General features: G+C 40.3%; 1 protein-coding gene across 2 annotated transcripts in view; it reads left to right on the top strand.

The window, feature by feature from the left end:
* The window catches only part of GALNT11 (polypeptide N-acetylgalactosaminyltransferase 11), a 75,875-nt gene that overhangs the window by 617 nt on the left and 48,609 nt on the right, over positions 1-26,649 (top strand). For both annotated transcript variants that reach the window (XM_067542736.1, XM_067542737.1), the window contains exon 2: positions 24,593-24,925. In XM_067542736.1, coding sequence (XP_067398837.1) covers positions 24,631-24,925 — 295 coding nt within the window. In that variant the 5' untranslated portion in view covers positions 24,593-24,630. The remainder of the gene's footprint in view (positions 1-24,592; positions 24,926-26,649) is intronic.

Genomic DNA, 26,649 nt, shown 5'->3' with positions numbered 1-26,649 from the left:
AGGTGCAATATGCAGCCTCGGTGCACGTGCCCTCCCCCACCTGAACAAATGGGTTTGTGGCTGTAATCAGCCTCCCCAGAGGGCTGAAGAGGGTGAGCTTCAGGGTACAAACTAAAGTGTGAATTCAAATAATACTGGTAAAACTTTGCTATAGAGACCAGCCCTAGTCTAGCTTGAGTGTACCAGGTGGGATGGGAGACAGTATGACCTTTTCCTTATCTCTAAATACACCTCAGTGAGCAGCAGGCATCAACCACACACTCTGTGGGTAGGGTAGGGTAGGGTAGGGTGGAAATTGTAAGACTATAGGTCTTTAAAACTAGTGATCTGTATGTTTATAGTTTTCCTCTGCTGCCTCCAGTCCCTGCATGGATTCCCTTGCAGGAAGGAGCCAGGCAATCCTTCCTTCCTATTTCTCAACCCCGCCTTCCCCCCCACCCCCCAACTGTGTCTAAACCAGCCATAACTTCCTTGTCAGGGGGTTTATTCGTAATATCTTCTCTGTGATTTTTCTGTGGCTTCCACTGTATAGCTCAGAGCACTGAGATGTCTCTCCCTTCACAAATAAGTGGTTATTTTACATGGCTGGGGTCCAGCCCTTCAACTGGCCATCATCTTGCATATTTTTTAGTTCATAAAGAGGAAGACAGCTCAAATACAAGAAGTGACTTGAGACAGTGCCCATGTGGTCTAGTGCAGTTCTTTTGTCTGCATTTGCAAGGTGGAAGGACTTATTCCCTCCATGAACTTGGGTTGACAGAACAACCAAAATCTCTGCTGCCAGCTGTTGCTTTCTGGGCAGCACAGCAGGGCTGGCTCTTGCCTGCTATGCATCTGGCACTGGAAGCAGAGACTGCATTCAATGGCTAGTGTTCCAAATATCCATTTAGTCTTCTTTCAGCTCCTGCCTAGGTTGCTAAAACTGTGGTTGAGACCATTACAAAACCAGTATAATTGCCTTAGATAGCATCTCTATGGCATCCTGACCTTCTTTACATTATCAGCTATAGTATTGTACAGAGAATAGCTCCCATTGTTCCAAAAATAATTGTATATGACTTGGTCCATTAGTTCTCTGTAAACAATCTGTGATTTGTTCACTTTCCCTTGTGTTCATGGTTTTGATTTCTGTGTTACTGTTGTGGTATCATGTTAAGAGATTTCATGAAAACTGTAATTATGCAGGTCACTTGACTTAATAGCCCTGTTCAAGTCTAGTATTTGCAATTAAACTTGTACTTCTGGAAAGTTAATTTTAGTTTAACATCTAATGAGTGGAATCCTTAGCTTCTTCAGAAATAGTCCATGCAAGTGACATATTTAATATTTCTGAATATGATCTAATCTAGGGGTTCTTTAACTTTTTCTTAATGTGGACCACATCTTAATAGAGATGCACCCACCTCCCTTTTAATCCTATTGTACAGGCAACATTTCTCTGATTTGTGATCACATAACCGCCCTCTGGCAACTACAGCAATTACTGATATAGAAACCAACATTAGGAAAGTAATGTGTTGTTTGCTGAAATTCAGATGTTGGAATGGAGAGTCAGCTCATTGCAGACTATAATTTAGAAACCTTTGCTCAGATCAGTTTGCATAAGTGAAATAGACAACAAATAGGTTAGGCTCTCTAAAGCGTATAGTAGAACAGCATCAAGGTCCTTAGAGGTTTTAATAATTAAGCTGTTGGTCTCTCCAAGTGTAACTGACTTAGAAGAACTGCATTCCTTCTTCCTAGCTTTCCTCTCAGCTGCAGATGAGCTCAACTCCTGCAGAGTTCATGAGCTCTTCAATAGCAGGGGAGGGAAAGGAACAAGACTAGATCTCTCTAATAAGCTTTTCATCTGTCTCTCTCAACGGAGGGAGCCAGGTAGCAGGCTATACGCTATGTACAAAGTACCTAGGAATCCTGACTGAAAACTCCAGTGCCTGTTGCCTGGCTTCCATTATCTAAAGTTTTGATTGGTTGTCTCTGCAAAGACAGTTCTCTTGTACATAGGAATAAAAGTCCAAAGAATTCTTGATCAGGTGTGTGCTAGTGATTATAAAATACAAGTAAAATAGTGACTTTGGTAACAAATTTCATAGTGATGTAAAATTAGAGTAGGTGAAATATCAAGCTACACAAGAGGAGACAACATGGCGGGGTGGAAATGCAAAGGTGGGTTACAAGTACCTGTACTTTAGAAATTTGTCTGAACATACTCTACAGTAGAGCAGCAAAGATCATATTAGAATGCTTACCTAATGGTGTTTAAAGATAAAGGGGCATTCTGTCTGGAACATATGCAAACAAACTGATTAACATATAGGGAATACAAAAATAAGAAGTCATTAAGCAGTATGCTGTGATGGAAAATGCTCTCTCCTCTGTGGAGGAGGGATGGGTACAGCATGGGTAAAAAGGACATGGAGAACCATTTTTCATTTTATCAGTCTGAATGCTAAAGTAATGCAACTAAAGATTGCAAAGTCTAATCCCCTGGCAGGGCTGAGTCTAGCAATGTGATAACTGATTAATGAAGAAGAAAATGTGAAGGGGAAGCCAGGAGCTGATGAAGCAGAATTGAATTCAGGAAGGTATTGCTAAAGGATCGACTGTTAACTGAGTTTGCCATCTTTCCTGAACGCACTAGAGAATAACACCTGCCTGTTTGAATAATATGAGGTTATCAAGTATCATTAAATGAATAAACTTGAGTAAGAATAAATATCGCACCATGGTCCTTGGAGAAATGCTATGTTGAAAGCATTTTTGCATGTTGTATGAGGGCAAGTAGGTAGATATATTTTGCAAATACAAGTATAAACACTTGTGTTTTACTTCCTCAATCAATTTTAATTGATGTGGTGAAGCCCATTTAAGAGCTGTGTGCAGCTGTATTCACTTGAAGATTCACCTTCTGTTGAAGGGCATTGGAGATTGACAAAGACAAACTACATTTAAACAAAAATCAGTAAGATCCTCTTTTAAACACATGATGAGCTCTTGGAGAAAAAGTATAGCAGCTGCTTCTGCAGTGACCTTTTTATCTATACACAACCCTGTTAGCAGAGAGAACTTGTGTCAATAGATGACATTTATTAACATGTGAAAAATTTGGGTGGCTCTCTTGATGTAATAGTTTAAGTACTTAGTAGATGCTGCTTGCTATAATGTCTTAGCATGCTGTTTCTCCTGACTGTCAGTGTAAATTGTGTAAATATTCTTCTTAATGTAAATACTTAATTTGTAAATTATATACAAACTATTGTTATCAGATTTGCCCGTCACCTTGGGGTATGCTCATTTATTAAGGTTGCTTTCCTTGGGGGGCAGGAGTTTGTAATTCTATTAATGTACTGCTTGTGTCACTTGTGTTTTCATATGGAGCTTTACTTCTCCCTTCTGCAAGTCCCCTCCTACTGGAGCTACCCTGCAGGACCTAAGTTTCCCAGGGCTGGGTTCCTCTAGCCCCAAACTCAAATAAACACCCCCCCTCCCCGCACGCACGCGCGCCCACACACACAGATTAACAGAGCATGTCTGAGCGGACCAGGTCTATCAGCACACTCAAGCTGACCCCTTATATATCTCGGGATTCAGCAGGCTGGGTTTAACAGCACGTCCATGCTGCCACCCTTATATGCCACTGGCACCGCACTGCAATAGAATACGTCTGAGCAGGCTGGGCAGAGCAATACTTCCAAACTTGTCACCTTATATGCCACAGGTTCAGCATGTCGCTATCCCCACTTTCACTCTACAATTGTTCTAGTAGTAACCCCCTTGATGAGCAAACCCCACAGAATTTTTGGGTGCTACAGGGATCTTTAGTTTAGGTAAGAGAAGCGTTGCTGCAGAGCAAAATGGGGAAGCTGAGAGAACGGAACAGTAAATGAAGTTCGGAGAGAGTCTGGAAACTAGCTTGATTATAAAAGTTATTTTATTGCCAGGTATATAAAACTTATGATACTAATAGTAATACTATACAAAGAGAGAAAAACAACCAAACAGTTACAGTATTACATGATTTCACTTGGGGTATTGGGGAAATCTAGCCCAAGTTTAATTATAAAAGTCACGTTTAGAAAGTTATACCTGGGCTAAGAGAAAGAGAGAGATATCAAATTAGGTCTGAGGGGAAAAAGTGGGCTTAACCAGAGGCGGGGGGAGAGAGAGTTGGGGTCTCACCACTCAGTGCAGCTTGAACCGGTTGAAGGTTCCCAGGAGATAGGCTGTTCAGCTTAGGGTCCGGAGTGCTTGAGACAGGCAGAGCCTCCAACAGGATCAGTCAGGAAAAGGTGAAGTCCCAGTGGAACTGATGCAGCTTTTGGATCCAGACATCAGAACAGAGGTTTGAACTTGGGTAGGGGTTTTTGAAGGGACAAAACAATGGTTCAAGGGAGAGCACTAGATTTGTTTAAGGGTAAACGATGATTCGAGAGTATACCAGAGTTGTTTTGTTTAGGCTGGACAATAGAAACTGATCATTCCTGGCTATTAGCAGTGTTCCTTTGGGGGGAGCTCACAATGCAATCAGGCAGATTTATTGATGTCCAAAACACTGAAGGATCTATGACTAGAATTGGTTTGATAACTGCTGAGCTGGGTGCGTGTGTAGGCGTGGGTTCGTTAACGTCTGGAGCAGAGATCTCCCATCATGCTGTGCTTCCCTTCTTCGCTGATCCCAGAACTCACTGAGGTTCCAGCTTGATTCTCCATTCGGTATGCTAATAGAGATGTTCCCTTGTTCCGTCTTTGATACAAATTAGGCTCTCTGTTTTCCATTCAGTGTGCTAATGGAGATGCCTCCTCACATCTTCAATGTAGATGAGGCTAGGAGAGTTGCCTTAATCCTGTCACCCTTGTCTGGAGGGGTTTAGGTGTGTCCCACTACCTTTTCATTGCTTTTGGTAAGTCTATCTCTGATTGGTTCTGGTTCAAGCAGAGGCTGGGGGGAGGATGGAGGGGGTTTTCAGGGGAGTCAGACAGTAGGAGTTTTGTACCCTGGTTCCCCAAGAACACAGAGCTGACAGGTAACACTTAACCAACCATAACAAAAATAAAACCCACTTTTAGAAAATAAGTGTACTTCCAGTATAAGTCTAGTACATTTTACAAAGATACAAGTTTTATTCCCTTCTAACCTGCCTCATAAAGACTTAGAGGTATAATAAACATGCAGCTAAATCCTGTGCCTAATATGTGCCTCAACTGAAATACTGATTTAAATGTTGGCATAAGAATAGTCCCACACACTGTACCTCAGTTCCCTCCTATGTGATGGGGCTTGCCCAGGTAAGGATTTTTGCAGTGGTGCAACTTCTCCAAGGTAAGCCTTCGGGCTAGATTTACACTGGTTTGAAACTGGAGTAAGGTACACTGATGTGAGCCCTGCTTTCCACCACTTTAGAATATCTACTTTGGGGGTTTGTGGTGGTATAGGTATTCTGGCTTAAAAGAATCCCGTATGTGGGCAAGATGCAGTTCTCTCTGTTTGTCCTCTTCATTACAGATAGTAGGATGAGATGTCCATAACATTTAGATACACTATGCTTGTATTAAAGTTTATCTTGCACAACACATCTGCATCACTAAATATGTATGCATCACCGTAAATAGTAAAGGCTTGAAAAACAATCATCGTGAAGCTGATAGGAAATGAGTATGAAGCCCCTACTCCCAAGATCTAAGTACTTAGCCTTGTGGGACATGAGTGGGAAAACTTCTAACTATTTTGCATTTGGTAGAGATGTTTGAGGTCAGAGCTTATGCTATGTGTGTGTGCTGTGCTGGACTGGACTGTCTTCTCCATTGTGACTAAGACCATGTCTATTTGAGAAGCTGCACTGGTGCAACAAAGTTGATTTCAAATTGATCTTGTTAAATCAGTGAAAAACCCTTAGAAATATGCTTGAGTTGACTTAGCTTGCATCAGTAAATAATTGCTGTAAGTGAAACTGGTTTAAGTATAGGTTAAAATGGTTTAAGTGCATTTACGTGGAGGTTTGCACCGGTTGAACTAGTTCAATCTGTAAACTTGACTTTGTTAAATCAGTGTACATTTTCTTATACAGACAAGGCCTAAGTCAGTTATTGCTTAAGCCTAAAAGGTGACCTAATTACTAGAAATTATACCTCCTTCCAAAAAGTGTAAAACTCTATCATTAGCTTTGCCATACAGACTTTTACGTTTGAAGTTAGAGAATAGAGAAAAAGTCTCTCCTTGGTATTTGCTTATGGCTAACTTGCCAGCTGCTAAAGCCTAATTGTGTCCAGTTCTTACGTAATCTTCCACTGTTCCTGTCCTGCTGGGCAACCAAACCTGCTTGCTTTTTTGTCAGTGAACTTGCTTTCTGTGGTGTTGTCTATGGCAGAAAGGGTTTGCGGGTATAGCTGTGAGCAAACCCTCATAGTAGGGATGCAGCTTGTACTGACGAGTTCTTTTGTTATCTGAAGAAAATAAAGCTATACTGGTAAAAGCACTTGTTTGCTGGTATAACTGAATCTATACTGTAGGAGAGTAAAGAGTTAAAAGTTGGACAAATGGTCAGGCCTAAGTTACAGGTAACAGGGTCAAGGCACAGGCAAACCTTGTCTTTGTTAATTGGTATGAATTCTAGCTAAAGTCTGTTATTTTTCTTCTTTTTCTCCCTTCCTGGCCATCTGCGCAGGGGATGAGGCTAACTATCACCACTCCTGCACAAGGCCTTTGGTGGAAAGAAAGTATTTTCCTTCCCCCCCAGCGTGCCTTTTCTTCAAAGAACGTTAGTGTAAAATTAATAGGCTTTAAGATGATGTGCCTGCCCTCTGTATGGTAATCCTGTAAACAACAAATGGGTGGGTATAATTGTATTTATTATGTAGTTGTTAATATTCATTTTATAGGTGTCAATGTAACCAAATAAGGGTCTATGGGGAGTTGCTGAAAACGTATACATTTACATACTGTTATGGATAAAAGAATTGTAAAGTAACCCCCTCATTGCTCACTCGCAGCGTCAAGGTGGAATGAGCAGGCAATAAAGGGTTCCGTCTCCCCAATATGCCCCAAGGACAACCTGTTTGGTTATTTCTAATATATGCTAGGTATTGTGTCTGCATAGCTGTGTTGGTTAGGGTGTGGTTTTTTTCTCTTTCCTCCCTTCACCACATCTAATGGCAAAACCTTTAAGCAGAGACTGGATATATGTTACTAAAGATTGCATTTGATGCAGTTCTGGAGGGGAGTTTCATTAATAGTAAATCAACAGACACCCCCCCACCCCCTTTTTGAGAGAGTTCTATAGGTACAGTTCTGGGACAGAATATCACTAATTTCAGGTGTACGGTTTGTAGTTTTTTGTATAGAGATAAGGAGTTGTCACAATTTATCACAGAGATGAATTGTCTGCATCACTGTTTACTCCAAGCCTTACAGCCTTTGGACCCAATTTCCTAGTCTTTACTTTGGCAAAACTCTAACACATTATTTCAAAGGGACTTTTGCCTGATTAAGGATTTCAGGATCATACCCCTTCCACCCAAGGTTCCTCATCTTCCATGAACTGATGACTAAATAATTATCCACAGTGGAACAGTCATTGGGCCAGAGAGAGTGAGAACTGTCTAGTCCAGTCATTAGGGAACCCGCCTAGGAGGTAGAATCCAGTCTCCCTGCTTCAACCACTGTTTCATTATTTATTAAGAACACAACAGCTTCAACAGGAGAGATTGTGGAAGTCCCACATCAAAATATCCCATAGCCTATGATTAGAGCAACCTCCTGAAAGGTGGAAGACCCCTGTTCCTCTTTCCTCCCCTGGCAGAGAGGGGGGGAACTGAGCCTCTGTCTCCCACGTTCCTAGTGAGTGCTCAACCACTGGGCTAATAGTTATAAGATGGGTGGTGACAGTGCCGCTACTACCTCCTCTGGCCAGATTTTGAGTGGAATTCCATCTGATAGGCCGCCTCTGAGCATGCCTGCTGGATCAGGGCCCGCACTCAACTTAGGTGGCTGAATGCCTGCCTTTCCCTGGTTGGTGAATCACTCTGGTTTTAGGCAGGAGATAGGCATCCAGATGCCAAAAGTGAGGCAGCAATGTGCATGCCCAGAAGCAGAAACATAGATGCCTAAGAAATTTTTACTTTGAAAACTTAGATGCGAAGTGAGTTTAGGCACATACAGGGTTTGGTAATGTTTTGTGAGTACAGTGGAGCCAAAACAGGGACTTAGGTGCCTATACCTGAGGTTAAGGCACTTATATCTGGGGTTTAGACTCATATCTTTGTGGATTCTCCCCTAAATCCCACTTGCTGATCTTCTCCTAAATGACTTGCCCAAGGTCATGCAGGAAGTCTGTGGCAGAGAAGGAAATTGAACCTGGTTCTCCCACAGTTCAAGCTGATGCTTGAATCATCCTTCCTCTATATTAGTGTGAAGAGGAAAGAACATGGAGCTGAAATAAGTCCATTTATATTCCAGTATTTTTCCACCCATGATGATGATTTGTATAGGCATATTGAGACAGTGGGAATGGTTCAAGAGAAACTTCTGTCAGTAGAAATGATTTTAAAATTTCCATCAGAGAAAACTGGCTCAAAGGAAAGAAGGGTTTAGGCTTAATTCAACAAATATTTTTAGTTTCAGCAACGAGAACAATAGTTTCTTACGTTAAAAAGTGAAAGCCACGTGTCTCAGCTGCCCTAATATCAAGAGTATCTTCTTCAGTTCTGTGGTGAAACTTTGAAATCAAAGAGATCTGTAGCTCTGGACACCAGAAATGCAGATCAGCTCCATATACATAAAGTAAAACACTTGTTTGAACTGTTTCTTAAGCTTATTTTTTGAATGGTTTATGGATCTTGTTCTAGATATTTTGGTAACAAACATTACCCCCAAAACAATTAAAGTTAAAATGTAATATATTCATGGGAATTGTAAGAATGTGCCATCTTATCAAGTGGCATTATGATAATACAAACAATAAGTAGGTAAAACAGAACAGGAGTTAAGAAAATTTACCAGTTTGGGGGCGCGCACACACACACAGCAAGCAGGTATAAAATGGCTACTCTAGGGCTGTAGCTCCTTGACGTTGCCTAATTTAAAGAGCTAGTCCCTGGAGAAACATGCTGGGAGAGAAGTTTCTATAAAAAGACAATGCTAAAGTGGAGCTACATTAATAGGAATTAGGTAGTTACCAATGAAGGTGCTGTTGTGGAGGGAGGCTGCTCCTATGTACCACTGTATCGGAATATTGTGTTCAGATCATGGTTTACCGTGTGCATTGGGTCAAATTCATACCTGCTATTCCCAGGTCCTTCTCCAGTGGAGTTGCATATGCTCGTGATAAGTCTGAACTTGAACCACTGCCTTTACTGATCACAAGCATAGGGAGTGGTGGTCTGTCAGCTTTTTCAGAGACCTTTTAAAACAAATCAGTAAAACATAAATGTATTTCCAGGTTGACCAAATTCAGCCATGGAGGCAGACTCCACAACGGTGTTGCACTAAATGGCACACTGACCAGTGTACTTAAGTCAGTGGGTGAGGTCTGGACAGAAGTTGTGTGTGCAGCCTTAGGCATTTCCTGACATTTGAGTGCTTAATTGTGCAAACTTAACACTTCTGATGTACATACTTGTATGGAATCTTACAGATATTAAAATGAAAAAAGAAAACACCTAAAAATGTAACTCTTCATGGCTGAGCTTCTGTTGGCTTGCAAAAAATAGGCCAACAGTGTGTTCTTTCCATGATCAAATCTATTAGGAAAGGTTCAGCCAGATCTCTTTAGGAGGTTTGCATGAGATAGACTGCTGTTACCTTCTGCAACTACAGTGCCTATAAGGTACATCAGAGCAGCCCTCCTTTATCTTTAACCCGTATACAAGGTGCTCCTCCCAAGTCTTTGTGTCAGCCCATGCACACTTTAAATGCATTTTCCCTGATACAACTAAGGCTCTACACCTGCAAAGAATTCCACGAGTGGACTCCTCTGCCCTCATTAAGATCATTGCAGGATTGGAACTTTAGCTGGTCACATTTGCACGGTATCTGAGCAAAATGTGTTGTGTGCGTTTAGTATTTAAATAGTTTATAACTCAGTCAAATCAAACACAATTTTCATTGGCCCACCCAAAAGTATTTCTGCTCAGTGAGGTCTGTTTTTCTGCCAAATTTCAGTACTTAACCCCCAGCTATTTTGGCAGGAGGACTGTTCAAAAGAAGTCTCAAGATATTTTTTATAACTGGAAAGTGTCTTTTCTACTTGTAGTAGAGGGAAGAAAGGTCCAAGGCATATTTGCTCAATTAAAAAAAATCAACTTCAAGCAGAAGACAAGCTGGGAAAATTTCAGCCCCAAAGGTGAAAAATGAATAAAATTACACACAATTTGAAAACTGAGGTGCAAAGGGTGGTTAGAATGCAAACTCTCATACCATTTTAACTATCCCAGTTCCTACCACTCCCATCATAATATATAGTGGATAGAGATTGTGGAGATGTATGCCTTAGTAATGCCATGCATAGCTAGTATTTACACTTCTGTAGTAATCAGCGCTGCAAGGTCTCGTGATTGCTCATACAGTACAGCCAAACATATAGTTCATACATCAATTTTTTTAAAAAGTCTAACAGTGCTCTCTGGGGCAGGATATGCTGCCAAATCAGAAATAGTTTTGCTGCATTAATTTCCTAAGATTTCATCCAATTTAGCCTGTCATAGAGACTCTTGTATTTGTTACCACAGTTTTCAGTTAGAGCTTGAGAGCAGCATGCAGCAGGAAAGTGTTAAGTTTTAGGCTCAGAGTTTTATTGTTCACTGAAAATGAAGACACCAACTGGATTTGACTGTAATTGCAGTAAATGTATTTTTTACCATGTAACCTTGCACTGCTTCTCTAGTGCAGGCTTTGCTGGGGAAAGGTGAGACTCATTTGTTCAATTTTTTATGCAGAACGTGTGTCTTAAAATCATCCAACTCTTTTGTATCTATCTAGTTTTCTTTTGTGGCTGTATTAGCAGGATTGTAGATGTAACTTGCAAAGGAACAGCTAGGTTGATTTTAAATATTTATAAGTGTATTGGACAGCTTTCTTCCATGTGGTTGACCTTGTAGTCTCTTCTGTGTATTCCGTAGTATCGTAGACAACACTAGAACTCTATAGCTGGTATTTGGATATTAAAACTTCTTTAACAGAGGAAAGAGACTGTATCAACGGCTATTATTTAAGTTTTAGTCTTACAGTACTTACAGCTGTGTATGAAGGCGGAGAGACAGGCAGTGTCAGAACTACTGTCGTGATCTGTGTTGCTTGTATTACTAAATCCCTATACCTTTCTTGGGAGTTAGCACGTGAACTTTCTGGCTTGTCCCAGAGCTGGCTCTGCTGTTTGAAAAGAAAATGCCCTTGTTGATAGGAGGAGAAATATCTATTAGCATCTGAAAGGAAGAGGAAATCATCCGGACCCCATGAATGGCATGTTGTGTAGTTATGCTCTGGATGGCTTGAAGTACCTGCCAGCAGAGTAACCCTGTGGCACAACACATTTGTTAGCAAGGAGGATAGATAAGAGAAGCCCATGTATATAGGGTGTTTGGTGCTTTGGTAAACAGTCACATTCTAGCATCGAAGGAGGACTGTGCAGCACAACTACATATGTCCTTCGAGTGAGCACCACTTTATTTGCTCAGTGTAACCATTTTAGGATTTTTATAAGCTGATAATTCCAATCCGTAAGTATTTTTCATTCTCTAATCATGACCTGCTGTGCTGTTACGTTAATCTGCTTGACACAAGGTTGTACCAATCAATGATTATACCTAAAATGGGACTAGGCTGTTCTGTTAAATATCTTATTAACATGAGACCTTGGATCTTACAAGATTTATTTTCCTTCCAAACTCTTGTAGCTGCTTTTTGCATCTAAATTCTAGTTGCTTGGACCAGTGTTAACCTGATGGGACCATGGAGTATGTAGTTTCTCATCCGAGAGCAGAGATATTTACAGGTGCTCTTTCCTAGTAAGAAAACTGCAGCATTTTTTTGGCAAAGATGTGGGATGCGTTGGGAAGAAAGAGATGAAAATTTGAGTTCTTCATTAAAGAAGTTCTTTGAAATTAGAAATTGGAAGTGGATGGAGAAAAATATTTCACAAAAAAATAGTTTGCAATTAATTTGTTTCCCCTAGTCTGAAAGTCCCTCTAATTAAAAGCTTTATTATTACTACAACTTCCTAGTGACAGTTTTGTATTTCTTCAAATTCAACATGGCATTCCTGGGGCGGCATTACAGTATAATTAAAGGTAGCTACACTGCACAGAAAGGGATTTTGAGGTTTGTTTCAAGTCCAAAGTGTAAAACACTGCAGGTTCTTTCTAAGTGAACCATTTACTACTTTAGAACAGTTTGGGAAAATGCCTTCATGGTTTAAGCAGCTGATATTTATGGTATTATTCTTGCAACACATTTATTTTAGGGTTTTAAAGTTTTGTGTGTATTGTCTGTTAGTGGGATATAGCCAGTTATTTTTAGTGGAAGGATAGTTTTGTGGTAACAGCATTAGATTGAGAGTGGGGAATCTTTTCCTGGCTCTTAGAGACATTTGTGTGACCTTAGCCAAGACACTTACGGCCTGGGTTTTTAGAGGTGCTGAGTATCTACACTCCGATTGACTTCAAGAAGGATAGTTCTTCAGAGGGAGTTACAGGTGCTCAGCATGTCTAAAAATCAGGCAACAAATCTCTCTATGCTCATTTCCCTGTCTGTAAAGTAGGGTAAATACCTGTTATATTGATATCTGTAGAGGGCTTTGAGATAATCTGATTGAAAAAAGATGCAGAGTATTCAAATCGTTGTTAATAATCTATTTCAGGTGTTGGATGATGAGTATCTGCAGCTGTCATTGGCTTCAATGGGTGCTACTGGTGCTCAGCGCCTGTGAAAATAAGGTCATAAGTGACTTGGTCACACCTTGCAAATCTGCTTTTTATAGACATATATCTAAAGGAATAGGAGTTGTGCTCAGATTCTGAATGGCCCGCTTTGAGGCACCCCTCTTGTGTGGAAGTGGGTGTCGTTATCCGTAGAGTTATTTTAGGCCCTCTTCTTTTAAACCATTCACAGCTGATTGTAAACTCCTGCACGTATTGGACATTGAGTGATTTCCAGCTCAGTTCCCCCAGCTGTAAATTGGGGACAATGATACTTGCTGTGTAAAGCACTTTGAAATCCCCTGATGAAAATCACTATAGAAGAGTTGTTATTGTATACCTACTACGTGTCACAAAACAGCCATCTAATTCACAATGTACGGTAGTCCACCTTCTCTTCTATATTGGCAGTGATTAAACTGCAGGAGGCCTTACATTTGACAAATATAAGAAAAGCTTCCTCCGTAAGTCATACTGCTGAGTGATATCATTTTGTACTATTAACAAGCCAGTGGAAATCAGGGTGGATTGATTTAAATCAAGGTGATTTGAATCATTGATTTAAATCACCAAGAGAAAATAATTGATTTAGATCAAGTTTCCCACTGATACTTCTTTACATATTTCTTAAACATTGGTGCAAATTTGATCACTAAAACATGTTAATTTACAACTCAATACAGCATTTTACAACATCTAGAAGGGTATACTTTGTGTCATTTTTAGATAACTTGATTTTTATTAATTTAGGAAATAGTACATAATACTCATTAACTGTGTCAAGCTGCAGATGCAGCAGCAGTACATTAGGAATGGTAAGAACTAAATCACACACAAACACAGTAGCACTTATATTTTATTAAGATTTTATTAAACTAAATCTTAAATGTTACATAAATGCTTCACATTTGTAATTGCAGCAGTCTCCTGAGTTGCTGGCTGACGGCTTCCCTTAAACTCCTTTTTTTTTTTTAATTTTCAAATTTTATTAACTCTGACAAGTCATCACAAAACTAAACGTACGCTGTCCTTAAAACTTCTGCAACTAGTTCTCATCTTCCCCACTCCCACTGTCATTTTTATTCATAAACTCATATTTCTGTTTCAGTCTTCCTGCTTTTTCAACTCCCAATTGATTTCTTAGCTTTGAGTGAATGATACCAAATGATGAAAAATTCTCTCTGTGCCTGCAGAGGAAGCTACTGCTGTGAAAAGTTGGTTTAGCAACTGAAGGAAATCTGTTTCAAAGTGCCTGGCTAATGATTTCCACCATTTCAGGGAAATGAATTTGTTCAAAACATCATCAGTAAACATGTACTGTTTAAATGGTTCCGCTCCAGCCCTGAAATTTATTATGATTGGCATAACTGAGGAGTGATTTTGAGATGCCCATGCCATGGCAGCAGCATCTTCTTCAGAAGTTAGGCATCTACCTTTATATCTGGGGTCGAGAATGTTCACAAGAAAATGAGGTGGAGTTAGTGCTTGTTCCATTCACTTCTTTATTGCCTTCAGTTTAAATTTCTGGTGAGGTATTTTTCTTCAATGTCTCTTGAAGTACCTTCCAAATTTCAACAGCATCAGCAATGCAGCAACAATTTCTCTGAAGTTTGTTTACGGCTATGGATATAAGTTTCAGTATACTGAGCATATCCTCTACATTCCTCTTCACTCCAATGTTAGATACTTTGGATGAGATACTTCCATCTGTTTTATCACGGTTTTCTTCATAAAGCTTTATGAGAATAGGCCAGTTCTTAATAAATTGTTCAAAACTATTAACCACAGAATTCCATCAAACATCTTGAGGGAGAATTAGTTTGGATCGCCCTGCTCTCTTCAGTGAGGCTGAAGCAAATTGGTTGTTATGGAAGTATTTTGCGACTTCAACAACATTTTCTTTTATTCCTGGAGAACACATATTTAAGTCTTTGGCTAAAAGATGCATTAAATGGGCACGGCAGCCCTATGTTATTAAGGAACATCCCTTCCGTTTCTTCTTGTAGGTATCTTCTCATCTTTGCCACTGTCTGTGACAAAGCTGCATATGTGACAGTTGAATTTTTATTCACAGTTTATTACAGCTTTCACTGCCACTTCTTTTAAATATTCTGTTGTGTGGGCATTTCTTGATGTCTCTATTGTTTCTGAAAGATAGGCAACCCCATCTTCTGTTGTCACACAGGCACATATTACTGGATCATTGTGTACGTTACTCCACTCATCAAGGCGTAAACTGGCAAATTTCCCCTCAGTATTTCTTGCACACTGTTCAAGTTCCTTCTCATACACTATATCTAGCAACCTTTCACCAATGTCTGCTCTACCAGGTGGAGTGTAGCCTGGTTGTAAGGACTGAACAATGTCAGTGAAGTGTTTATTGTTAACAATGCAAAAAGGAGAATTTGTGGCATAAATGAACCAAGCAAACTTTTCATCTATGGTGTCTTGTTGTTGGTATTTGCTGGTCCTTACTACAAACCCATCCATGGTGGTGGTTTTACTGGATGATTGAAATCTTTTGCTTGCTACTGATACTTTGTTGTCTGAAATACATTTAGTTGCGGCACTGCTGCTAAAAGTACCAACGGATGACTCTGAAGTTGTTGCAGATAGACAGTCACAGTCAAAGTCTCTTATGCTTAAATGGAATCCTGAAACAACATTCAAAAATGATTTTGAATAGTCATTCTTCTCACTCTATTATTCAGTTAATCATTTACATTTTTTTCAGCAAGGATGCAGCTCCGATTCCAAATTACCAAAAAAGATAAGACTGACTGCACTTAGAGTGCACTTAATTTTTGAGTAAGCCCCAGAGAACTCACTGGCATTTCTGTTTTTTGAGAAAACAAGTATAGGATGGGGTTCCCTTGGGAAAGCTGAGTTATGCTGAAGTAAAATAGGGAACAGACTTATGGCATCACCATTATGGTCTGTGGCCATGATGTTCCAAAAATAAGGGGCATGTATTATGTAATATAAAATAAGAAAATGTACCATATATTTGGGTGATAGATTCTAAACCTAAATAACTAATTAAATAAGCCGTAAGGATTAGCTAAGCTAAACTTTTTTTTTTTTCTAGCAACATCCAACATAGCAAACAGCTTGGGAATTTACTTGTTAAATCACACTTATACTAAAAGGCATAGAGAGTCTTGAAGAATGATGCATTGCATAGTGAATCATTTAAGTTACTAACCAGTTGATCCACATTGTTCTTCAGACATATCCACATTGTCATCCACATCATTTTCTCCCAATAAGTGGTTTTCATTATGATGTTTCATTCTTGCAAGTAGGTCCTACATCTCATTCTTGCACTGCTTACACTTGACACATTTTCCTTTTTTACCCAGGGAAGGAATTTCTTCAAAATATTCCCAGATAGGGTCTCTCTTATGCCCAGAAGCCATGACAGGTTTTTTTGTGACAAAAGTATGGGGGACTATAGGAAGCTGTGTATGTACTGAATAATGTCTTTCCTTTTTCTTTCCAGTCCACTCCACTTGTAACTTTCTACTGTGCCTCCGTCCTTTGTCTCTCTGTCTTAAGACAGTATCTTAACTAACTCCTCTGCCTTGCTTGACCCAGCTCCACCACCACATAAGCACAGAACAAAAACAATCCTATCCAGCCTGTGACTTTCTTGCACATGTGACTCTCTGCTGAGAATCAGAAACTGAAACAGAAACTGAAAGCACAGAACTTTCAAGAAGCAAGAGCTGGTAGGTAGGCTGGACAGACTAGAGCCATTAATTCACTTTTATGAGACTGTAGTTTGTGATGAGATTTTGTATTTTATTGATTTAAAAAAAATCCAATTTAAATTAAAAAATCCATTTTTTTTTTTTTAATAAAAAAAAAAAATCATCATTGATTTTTATCCCCCCTGGTGGAAATTATTGGGGAGTCAGATTGGGTGGGTTCTTGATGACCTGTTTCTTGTGCTCTAGAATCTTAAACTTTCATTTAAAATGTCTCTAGCCTTTATGTTGCAAAGAAAATCTTCAAAACCTGAACTGAATATAAACTGATGTCTGCTAGAGTCTGTAGTTTGCTGGAGTCTGCAGGCAACCTGAAACGTCGGGGTGTGAACTGTCTCCTTTTCATTTTACTATGTTAATTGTAAGGCCTAATGAGGATGATTTATACTGTCAACACTGCCAAGGATATCCTTTTGGTTTAAGCATAGAATAGAGCCATCATCATTGTGTATTTTTATGACAATCTGCTGTGAGTGACATAATTATTTTCCCCCATATGACTCCTGTTCAGTATACTGTTAATATTATTGTTTTGGTTGAAAAATTGCTGGGGATGATAAAATTGGGGGGAGGGCAGAAAGAGGAAAAACTTTTGTTTGAAAATATTTGCCTTCACCTAAATGGAAATATTAGGAGCTAGGAAATTACTAACAAATTTAGAATATATGAGGAGGAAAAGTAGATGCTTGGATAAAACCAAGAAAATAAAGTGACATTTCCTTTAAAAGTTATAGCCAGGACCCTGTAGAAGAGCTTGCAGAGATTTGTCGCATTCCTCCCACAGAGAATTACAGCATTAGTCTTGGCAACTTTTTGCTAACTTACTTATTAACAGCTGCGGATACACATTTCTGTCTTATTTTTTCTTTTAAAACAGGTACAGTACACAGGCAGCTTTACAGGAAAAGTGGTGATGATGGTTTTTTTAAGGAAAGCTCTGCTTGGAGAAACTAAAAGCTGTGTTAAGATTTTCTCAAATGATTTCTGACTGCTATTTCAAAAATTTGAGGTCAAGTTGATCTGACAGAACCTCAGGGCACAGTGATTAAACATTTAGTGATGAAGAGTGTTTACTAAATGGTTGAAGTTAATCCAAATGAATGTGGGTATTTAAGCAATGGCTAGTTAAAGATCATCTAACCATTCCTTACTATAAGCCAAAATATTGTGAAATGCAGTCTCTTTATTTATACTGTTTTGCTAAAAAGATTAAAGGCTAATGTATCAATTCAGCATTAGCTAGAGCTGCATGTGTCTACTTAGCTGTGGGGAATGGCAAATGCTCAGCTGTTTGGTGGCATGTGAAGTATCATTGTGTCAGGCTAATTATTAAATTGATTTAATGTTTCGATGATTGATTTAGATCTCATGCCGAGTAGTGGGCAGATCGTTGGGTCTCTTTCCACAGCTACGAGAGAGGGGAAATTAAAAAAAACAAACCAATATTTGATTGTAAATCCTCAAAATAGTGTTTGAAACTACTTTTAACGTTATTCCCCCTAAATGACTACATTTCAAGCAGCTACTCAATCTTTCTGTGGTGTGATTTCTCTGTTTGCAAAATTGATTGTAAGCTTGTCACAGACAGCCTTTTGTTACGTGTTTTGTACAATGCTTAGCACAGTGGGGCTCTGATCTATGACTGGGGTCCCCAGGTGCTGTAGGAATGCAAATTATATGTCCGGCCTAGGATATTGTGGGGCTTAATTCATATTTTAAGTCTTTTTAGATTCTTGACTGATAAGTGCTATAGGTACAAATTAATATTTATTATGAATTTTATGTTGTGTATATGGAGAGAAAATGCTAAATTTTTTTTGTCTTGTACATGTTGGAAGACCATCCAAGCAATATGCATCTTCTGGAAGAACATGGGGTTAATTTAAGGTCTTTTGAGCATTCATGTGTTGGCACCTATATCCTTTACTAATGATGGGGAGGAATGTTAGGGCAGCAGCATGCTCAGTCCATGGTACACTGGTACAGTCTTTAGGGCACCTTATTACAAAACAGTTCTCCCTGACCTGTTTAAAGCATGGATTTATGTATTGAAGATGGCATCTTTACGGTATTTCTGAACTGGCACTTGGTTAAGATACTGTTTACCCCAGTGATACTCAGGCTGCAGCTCATGAGCCCTAAGTGACTCTTTAATGCGTCTCCTGTGGCTCTTTGCAGCACATGATATTAAAACAGTGTGATTTAATTATTAACCAGGCAGCATGGTTTTACTATGTTATTAACCAGTTAAATAATCAATTTGTGCTAAATTATTAGCTTATTTGCTGTGAGAATAATATACATATATAAAAACTAAATATTTCCCATCATACTGTTTAAACAGAAATAGTACTGTAGTAAATGAAACTATGAATTCACACAACTGTGGCTCTTTTGGGTAATGTTGATCGCTAATGTGGTTTCTTAACCACTGAGGTCTGAGTATCATTGGTTTACACTATGAAATGGAACTATGCTTTAACCATGTCTTCATACTGGCCAACGTGGGGCGATTGGTTGCAACCTCATTGTTATGTCTCTAGCATAGATGATCCCTGGTTCTTCTCACTCAGTTACATTTATTGCCTAGTTAATGATCTTGTTCTTCTTTACATTAAGTGGTTAGGCTTTAACTATTTAAGCCTGCTAGCTGTGCCAGCATTAATATCTAGCTACCCCATCTTCTGGACTGTTAACCACTCAACTTGTGTTCAGTTGTGTGATGTGGAATTTTACTATCACTTGCTTACCAGCAGCTCTGCACTGACCTTAAATGTTCACCAGCCACGTTCTTAAAACAGCCTGCCCTGTATGCTGACAAGGCTGGTAATATCTTGGGGCAGGAACAGTAAGTAGCCTGGGAGACAAATCCTTCTTTAGGTTTTCTGGACTCACAAGCAGCTTGTTGGCTTAGAACAGCGTAATGACTGAGCTTTAATGCTTGAGCTTCAGAATCCTGTTTGGGGTGGTCCTCTGGGAGAGGAGGGATATTTCCTTGCATGCTTAAGACATCCACCACAATGCTGCGACATTGCATGTGTCGTTACATCTCAGATACAGACAGCTGAAGGGACACCTTTATCTATCTGATCAGTGAATTCTTAAAATCAGTTTCCACCCCTAACACTTTAATGTCACAGAGCTAGAGAAGTGAAGAGATACGGGAAGGGAAAAGCTTCTGCAGACAGTAACTAGATTGTGTGTAGCGAGGGAAGAAGCCAGTGCTATGCTAGATGAGCAGGGAGAGGAGTAGATAAAGACTGTGGGCCAAATGACATCTGGCATAAGTTGTGCATTTGGCCCCAAGGTCTATGAAATCAAGTGAAACAAACCCCTGGAAGATTTTAAAAACCAGTGGGCAGCTTTGAACTGGAGCCTGAAATGAATGAGGAGCTACTGGAATTTCTTGTGTATGGGTTGATGTGGTTGCACTTGGTGTGTGAGAGAAAGGTGAGGCAAAGCAGGGAGTCTGGAGAGCTAGGCCTTGGGGAGGATATCTGCCAACTCCTGAATATGTTGTCTTGGTGGTTGATCTTTAGTGTTCTTGGGTCTCAGAGGAGAGTTGACAATTCTAAGGTGTGGGACTGTTTCCAGGTGAGTCTCGTTATCTCCCTGCCTATCTGACTTCCCTGCTGGTCTGGTCTTCAGGCCAAAGCTGCTTCTAGATTCCATGCCACATTCCTGGTATGAGCCAGGTCTGGGACCTGTAGAAGAGTTGACTCATCGCTGGCACGCTCCCTTGCGGCTATGTGTGGTAGAGCAGCTCTTTTCTCACTAGTGTCTTTCCCCCTAAAGCCTTTCACAAAATCCATATCCCCTTTTATCAGGGGTAGCTTTTATACCACTTTCTCCAGTGGCTGATAGGAGAACCTAGGCCCTCCCTGTTCTCTGGATTCCAGTCCATAGACCCTGTAATGGGCAGGCAAGGTCTACTCTTTTAGACTCCTTGCTGCTGCCTGCCTGGACATTTTCCTGTCATTATCCTTTGTGTCAGGCCTTCTTCCTACCTTCTTTCTGGGCTCTAGTAATGAGTCTCTCCTCCCAGGGCTTCTCCCTGGAGGTCTGATTCCTGCCCTTGACTGAGTTCCCACTCCACTGCAACCCTTATGACAGGACTCCTACAAGCAGATTCCTTCCACAGTTCCACACCCCAGGTCCTTCTGCCTGCTAGTCCTGCCCTGCTGAGCTTCTCCAGGGTCGCTTTCCTACTCTTATGTTCAACTTCTCCCTGGCTGAGCTGGTTCTTCCCCTTTACCTCAGGGCCCCACACAAACCATATACTCAGTATGGTATCCTAGGTCTGGCGAGTTCTATCACAACCCTCTGTGTGTCCACTCCTAGTGCTCCTTCCTGTTTATAATTACTCTCTCAGTAGAGGAAGCTCTTCTTTCTCTCCCTGCAACCATCTTTTGCTCCAGCTTTCTGCCTTTATAGCACCACCCAGCTCCTCCCCAGCTGAGCGTCATCTTTAATTAGAACTAGCCCACCCCTTAGGTGCAGCCAGGTGGGTTAATAGGCCTCTCAGGCCCACATTAATCCTTTCAGAGCTGGGGTGGGGTAGACATCAAACCCCAATTAAAAGAGATGCAGGGGGAGGAGAAGAAATTAAGTGGGGCAGGTTTTGGCCAGGAGTTCCAACCTAGTGCTTCCTTCTTGTAGTCACAGACTTCACTTCTCTCTGTTAGTGTGTCCCTAGCAGCCTTCTCTTGCTTGAAGCCTGGTTAAGCTGCACTGTAGCTTTTGTAGCTGTTTATTTTATTTGCACAGGTGCAGCTACACCAGTGGCTGACTTTAAAATGTTGAGTGTAGACAACTCCTGAGTGTTCTTGCTCAAGATGCCCCACTTGCAATTAAGATTCATTAATGAGCCTGATGAGCTTTTATAGTTGTGTGTTGTTTATAAAGACAGGGTAACCCTGCCTCCCCCAAATCCCAAACAAAACATTGCTACTGAAATGGAAACTTTAGGAAAATAAATAAATAGTCCTTCTACGTTTTCTGCTAAGGGTGTCACTGAATGTCTTCAAATTATTGAAAGGATCTGGTCTTCTGGATCTTGGAAAATCCATGATTTGTTTTAAATGTAATATTTCATACTTCATATGTTTTGTACAATGTGGCAGTAACCAGTGGGACTCAGGGGGAGAGAGACAATTACATCTTAACAAGGAACGGGTGGAATATTACATATTACATTTCCATTCCTGTGATACAGTACTCGGCAGGCCTGCTCTCTCTCACCGTGCTAGCCCCTGGTCAAAGGCTTTCCAGATGAGGGGTCATGAAGTTCTCTTCACACTGGCACTAACTCATTTCCTTCCCTCCTGATTGAAGCCCTTATTCCTCTTAGATGCCTGTGAAATAAAATGCCCATTCTCTGTTAGGACACAGTGATTGATGGTTTTCTCTGCAATGGTCAGAAAGGGCACATCTATGCTGCGAAAATAAAGTAGGTCAGTTCTCAGCCAGTGTTTTGTGTGTGTGTGGGGGGGGACTGTGTTAGAATTGTGCCATTTCATTGCCAGGGTGAATAACCAAACAGCTTTAATATTTGCTGGAGAGCAGTTTTTTAGATTAGATAAAGTCTTAAAGCAGACCTCATTCTACTACCCCCATGCAGAAAAACTGTCTAGTGCACAGATCTTCCTGTAGTGTGGATGAGCTTGAATAGTCTGCAGCTCAGCCAGCAAGAAACACTGTGGTGGTGAGAGGCTGTAATTGTTCATCTAATCTTTCTGCTCCTTGGCAACCTTCCACGCTTTTCTGAGCCTAAATTCACCTTGGCAACATCCTTGACCTTCATTAACACAGCAAGTTGGAGGCTTGAAACAGGTGCTTTGAAGCCATAGTGAAGCTAAACCACTGAGCCATCTAGATTGGGTGAAGAAATGATTTGGAAATCCCAAGCTTTTGTTTAGTGTCTGGCTAGTTTCATGGTTTTAAAGTAACAGCTCCGTAGCAGCGTCCCTTTCTAGAGTATTGGAGAATGATCCTGATTGTGATGTGCAGTGCACCTGTATGCGGACAGCTATCACAAGACTTAGGCCCCCGTTAAGTCCTACTTTAGCCATTGGGGCTTAAGTGCTGCATAGGCTGGCACTTTACACAAGGATGAATTTCACTTAGTAAGACGAGCAGGTAAAATTTTTCATTACAAGAATTTTAACAAATGAAGGAGTGGCATGGTCTGACCTGAGGAACTCCTGAGTTTGATTGGCAGTGACAATTTGTGATCTTAGCCAAGTCTCTTTGGGCCCAATATTACACCTTTGAAGTTAGTAGGATTTTTGCTATAAACTTCAATGGGAGCATGATCATAGACTTAATATCTGTTAGTTTCCCACCTGTAACAAGGGAATAATTTCTACCTACCTCACGGAAATGTTGTAAGGGATAATCAGTGTTCATAAAGTGTTTGGAAGAGGGTGTAGATGCTAACTATTCTGATTTGTTCTTTGCCAGATTCAGCTAAAGACTTCTGCCAGTGGCTTCTGATACTTTGAGATGTCTTACTAGTTTAAAACCCATAGGCAGTTGAAAATAGACCAGTTCCCCCACCCACTCAAAGAACAAGTTTGTATCGTTTTAAAAAAAAAAAAAAAAAAAAAATCAAGTGAATGATATCTACATTTATAGCTGTAGAAAGAATTTGGTATCTTGGTTTACTGGTTGAGTTTCTCAGGGCCAGTTTTCCATTGTGGGTATTATGTCATTTCTTGGACATTCATTTAGACAAGAGAAACTTGAAACATTTAACTAATTCCTTGTCAACTATAAATAAAATATAATCACCAGAACCATCTATTTCAGTTCCCTCCACCATGCTCGGTGCTGTAGTGTTTAGTTGTGACAACACTTGTAGACATGTCTCAGGGAAATCATGTCTGTGGGTGAATGCTCGAAATAAAAGTCTGGGCTGGTGTGCTGCTTCCCAGTTCTGTTGTAGGGCTGTTTGCCTGCTACGGGATGGACTGTGGAATCCATCCCAAAACCTGGAAGGCTATTTGAGGATCTGCAGGAAGCCAGTGCCAATCTAGTCTCACCACTAGGGACTCCCTTGCAGATCTTGGGGCATCCTGTCACAGAGAGGGCTATGTGACGTAGGTAATAGAACTCAGGCTTTTACCTTTCCCTGGTAAACTAGATAGGGTACGGTGAACATTGCCCTCCACTGTCCCACATAACATAGGTCAGTTCCCATCCTCCAACTGGCCCTGTCCTTCCTCACCCCCTGCATGGATCCTGACATTGCAACGTGTCTTTTGGGGTTCTAGGAAATGAGAGGGTGGCGTCAGCAAGGTGCCTTTTAACTCGTTTCCCTTCCACAGAAGGGGAGTGAGTTTGGCCTCTGGATCTTGGAGGCATTTCTGAGATAATTCTTTAAAAGTTACTCCTCTGCTCCCTCTGGATCTCAGTCACTCCCTTTCCTGCTTGAGTTTTCATGTGTATATTTCTCTTTCCTTATCCTTTCTCTATCCTACACATCTCTCTTCCCTGTCTCTTTGGAGAGCAGAGTATTACTTCTTATAAGTAATGCGTGATACAGCCACGTTGCTGACTTCTGTATTGTGTACACCAGTAAAGTGCCCCACAACTTGAAACAAAATGCTGTTAATATTTTACCAAGACTGTTTGTGCTCTTACTGGTCTGTAGCCTTGTATCTGAAGATACGCAGTACTATGCAAACTAAGCAGTCTGGAGCCTTAACTATTGAAAGGTAGATACATTCTTGATATTTGGGTGGGAGAGGAGAAAAATTTAATTCTTAAACATAAAAATTAAAATATAGAGCTCAAGTTTAAAATAGCATTTTATGAAAAGTTGGTATTTAGAATTCAATTCCTAATGTACAAGTCTGCAGAAGAGCCGTAAAAGATGGAGACCTCAGTTCTGTGTTTCTCTGATTCTCTTTCAGGGCATTGAGAATGGGCCATCAACAATGCTAGGTCTACGATGGGAAGTGTCACGCTTCGCTATTTCTGCTACGGGTGCCTTTTCACATCTGTGACTTGGACACTTCTGCTGTTTGTTTATTTCAACTTTAGCGAAGAGACCCAGTCTTTCAATAATGTGCCCATCAAGGGGCTGGAACCTCAAAAGCCACTTCCTAAAAAATTCTATCCCCGTTTCACTCGGGGTCCAGTTCGCGTACCTGAACCACAACGGAAAGACAGCAGTATAGGGAATTCATTTGGAAATCATGCACAGGACCCAGTGAAGGGAGACATGGAGCTCTCCCCTGAAATGGGTAAGTGTGCTTCATCATCTTCGTTATCAATGACATCCACACCCACACACATCTTGGTTAAATCAGTAGAAGTGAGATCATAAGACTATAAATGTGTCCAAGGAAAATTTTTATACTGGAAGAGAATATTTTTTATTTGTTAAAATGTTGATCCTGGTGTTCCTCTTAGTTACAAAGTAGACTTAAAGTTTATTCTTTTACACTATGTATTTGTTTAATCCGAAATGTTAGCAGTCTAGTCTTTATTCTAAAATATTTTGACCTGTCTGTGGCACACTGAACAAGAGATGCTGCTTTGGGTTACTTGACTAACAGCAGTCATGCTGCTGCTATGAGATTTACACTGCTGGTGCCTTCTGCTCTCCCTCAGTAGTTTTCCTCTGCTCATAGACTGTGACTGCTGTATGGATGAGACTTCACCAGGTAGAATGATCCTGAGCGAGATCTTCCCAAAACTCTGGGTCAGCGTTGAAATGCTTCAAGGATAACTTGAGGGAGTCTTTGAAATGTTTCTTCTGGCCTCCCTGAGAGCACTTTCCCTCCTTTAGCTCATCTTAAAAGATCTTCTTCGTCAGTCACTCAGCTGACATTCTGCTGAAATAACCTGCCCATCTTATCTGTGATTTCATCAGCAGAGTACGGATGCTTGGAATACCTGTCCGTATGAGAGCCTCAGTATTTGGAATCTTCTCTTGCCATCTTATCCTGATCAGTTTCCTCAGACAGTCCATGTGAAAGTAATTCATCTTCATAACATGGTGTCTGTACACTGTCCAGGTTTCTCATGTATACATCAGTTTGGATGACGATAGGCCTCCTCATACTACATTTGCGCTCAGTGTATCATAGAAGTATAAAATGATCTACAAATGAGACTAGAAAAAGTTAAGATGAGGGGTTTATTTTTCTGACTGGGCCAAATCCTGCTTGGTTCATTCAGGCAAATAGGTCTGTTGACTTCATTGGGACTATTTAGAAGAGTGAGGCATTTTGAACTGAGAATTGGTCAAAGGACTGGAAGAAAGTAGCACAAGTCACTGTATTGGTATCTTAGTTATTTCCGTTATTTCATCTAGCACTGAATTTAATACTAGGAATGTTGGCTAAAACTCCCTAAACTCTTCTTCAGTAAGATCTCAAAGCAGTGTCAGCTGTTGGAGAGTTTTATGGAGTTTAAGCAAATTCTTTCCAAAATGTAAGTGCAGACTTGCTCATAGGCTTATGTGATTGATAGAAGGTGAAACACCTTCAAATGTAACTGCCAACTTGTGATGCCACAGGGCATGCAAATTCTTGCCAGTTGGTTGCAATACCAACAGGAGCAAATTGCTGCGTTGTCCAGAGGTGACCATCTCTTTCCAAGTATTCATTACTCTACAGGAAATGAATTGGAGAGTTGCAACAGAAAATTCCTTTGATCTTGAAACCCAGAAACTGGCTGAACTGTATTGTAGGACAAATCCAATATGAAAAATTCAGAAACAGCTGGGCCTCTCTTAGAATTAGACCTGGTGTTCTAGGGAAGAGTTTCCTATCTGTCCAGGCTGGAGAAGTGTTAAATATGCTAGACTGTAATTTAAAAAAAAAAAAAAAAAAAAAAAAAAGTTTGGCATATTGTAGCTGAAAACAAAATGTCATCTGGTAGGGTAATCTATATTTTTTTCTTATAAACTTATGAAACACATATAACACTGCAATAGTAAAGGGTTTATTGATGTTTCTAT

The sequence above is a fragment of the Emydura macquarii genome, unplaced genomic scaffold (assembly GCF_026122565.2).
Source record: "Emydura macquarii macquarii isolate MOO-44397 ecotype Brisbane River unplaced genomic scaffold, CSIRO-AGI_Emac_v2 contig_719, whole genome shotgun sequence".
Taxonomy (NCBI): Eukaryota; Metazoa; Chordata; order Testudines; family Chelidae; genus Emydura; species Emydura macquarii.
The sequence above is the reverse complement of the archived record's forward strand: the minus strand, read 5'-3'. Positions and strand labels throughout refer to the sequence as shown.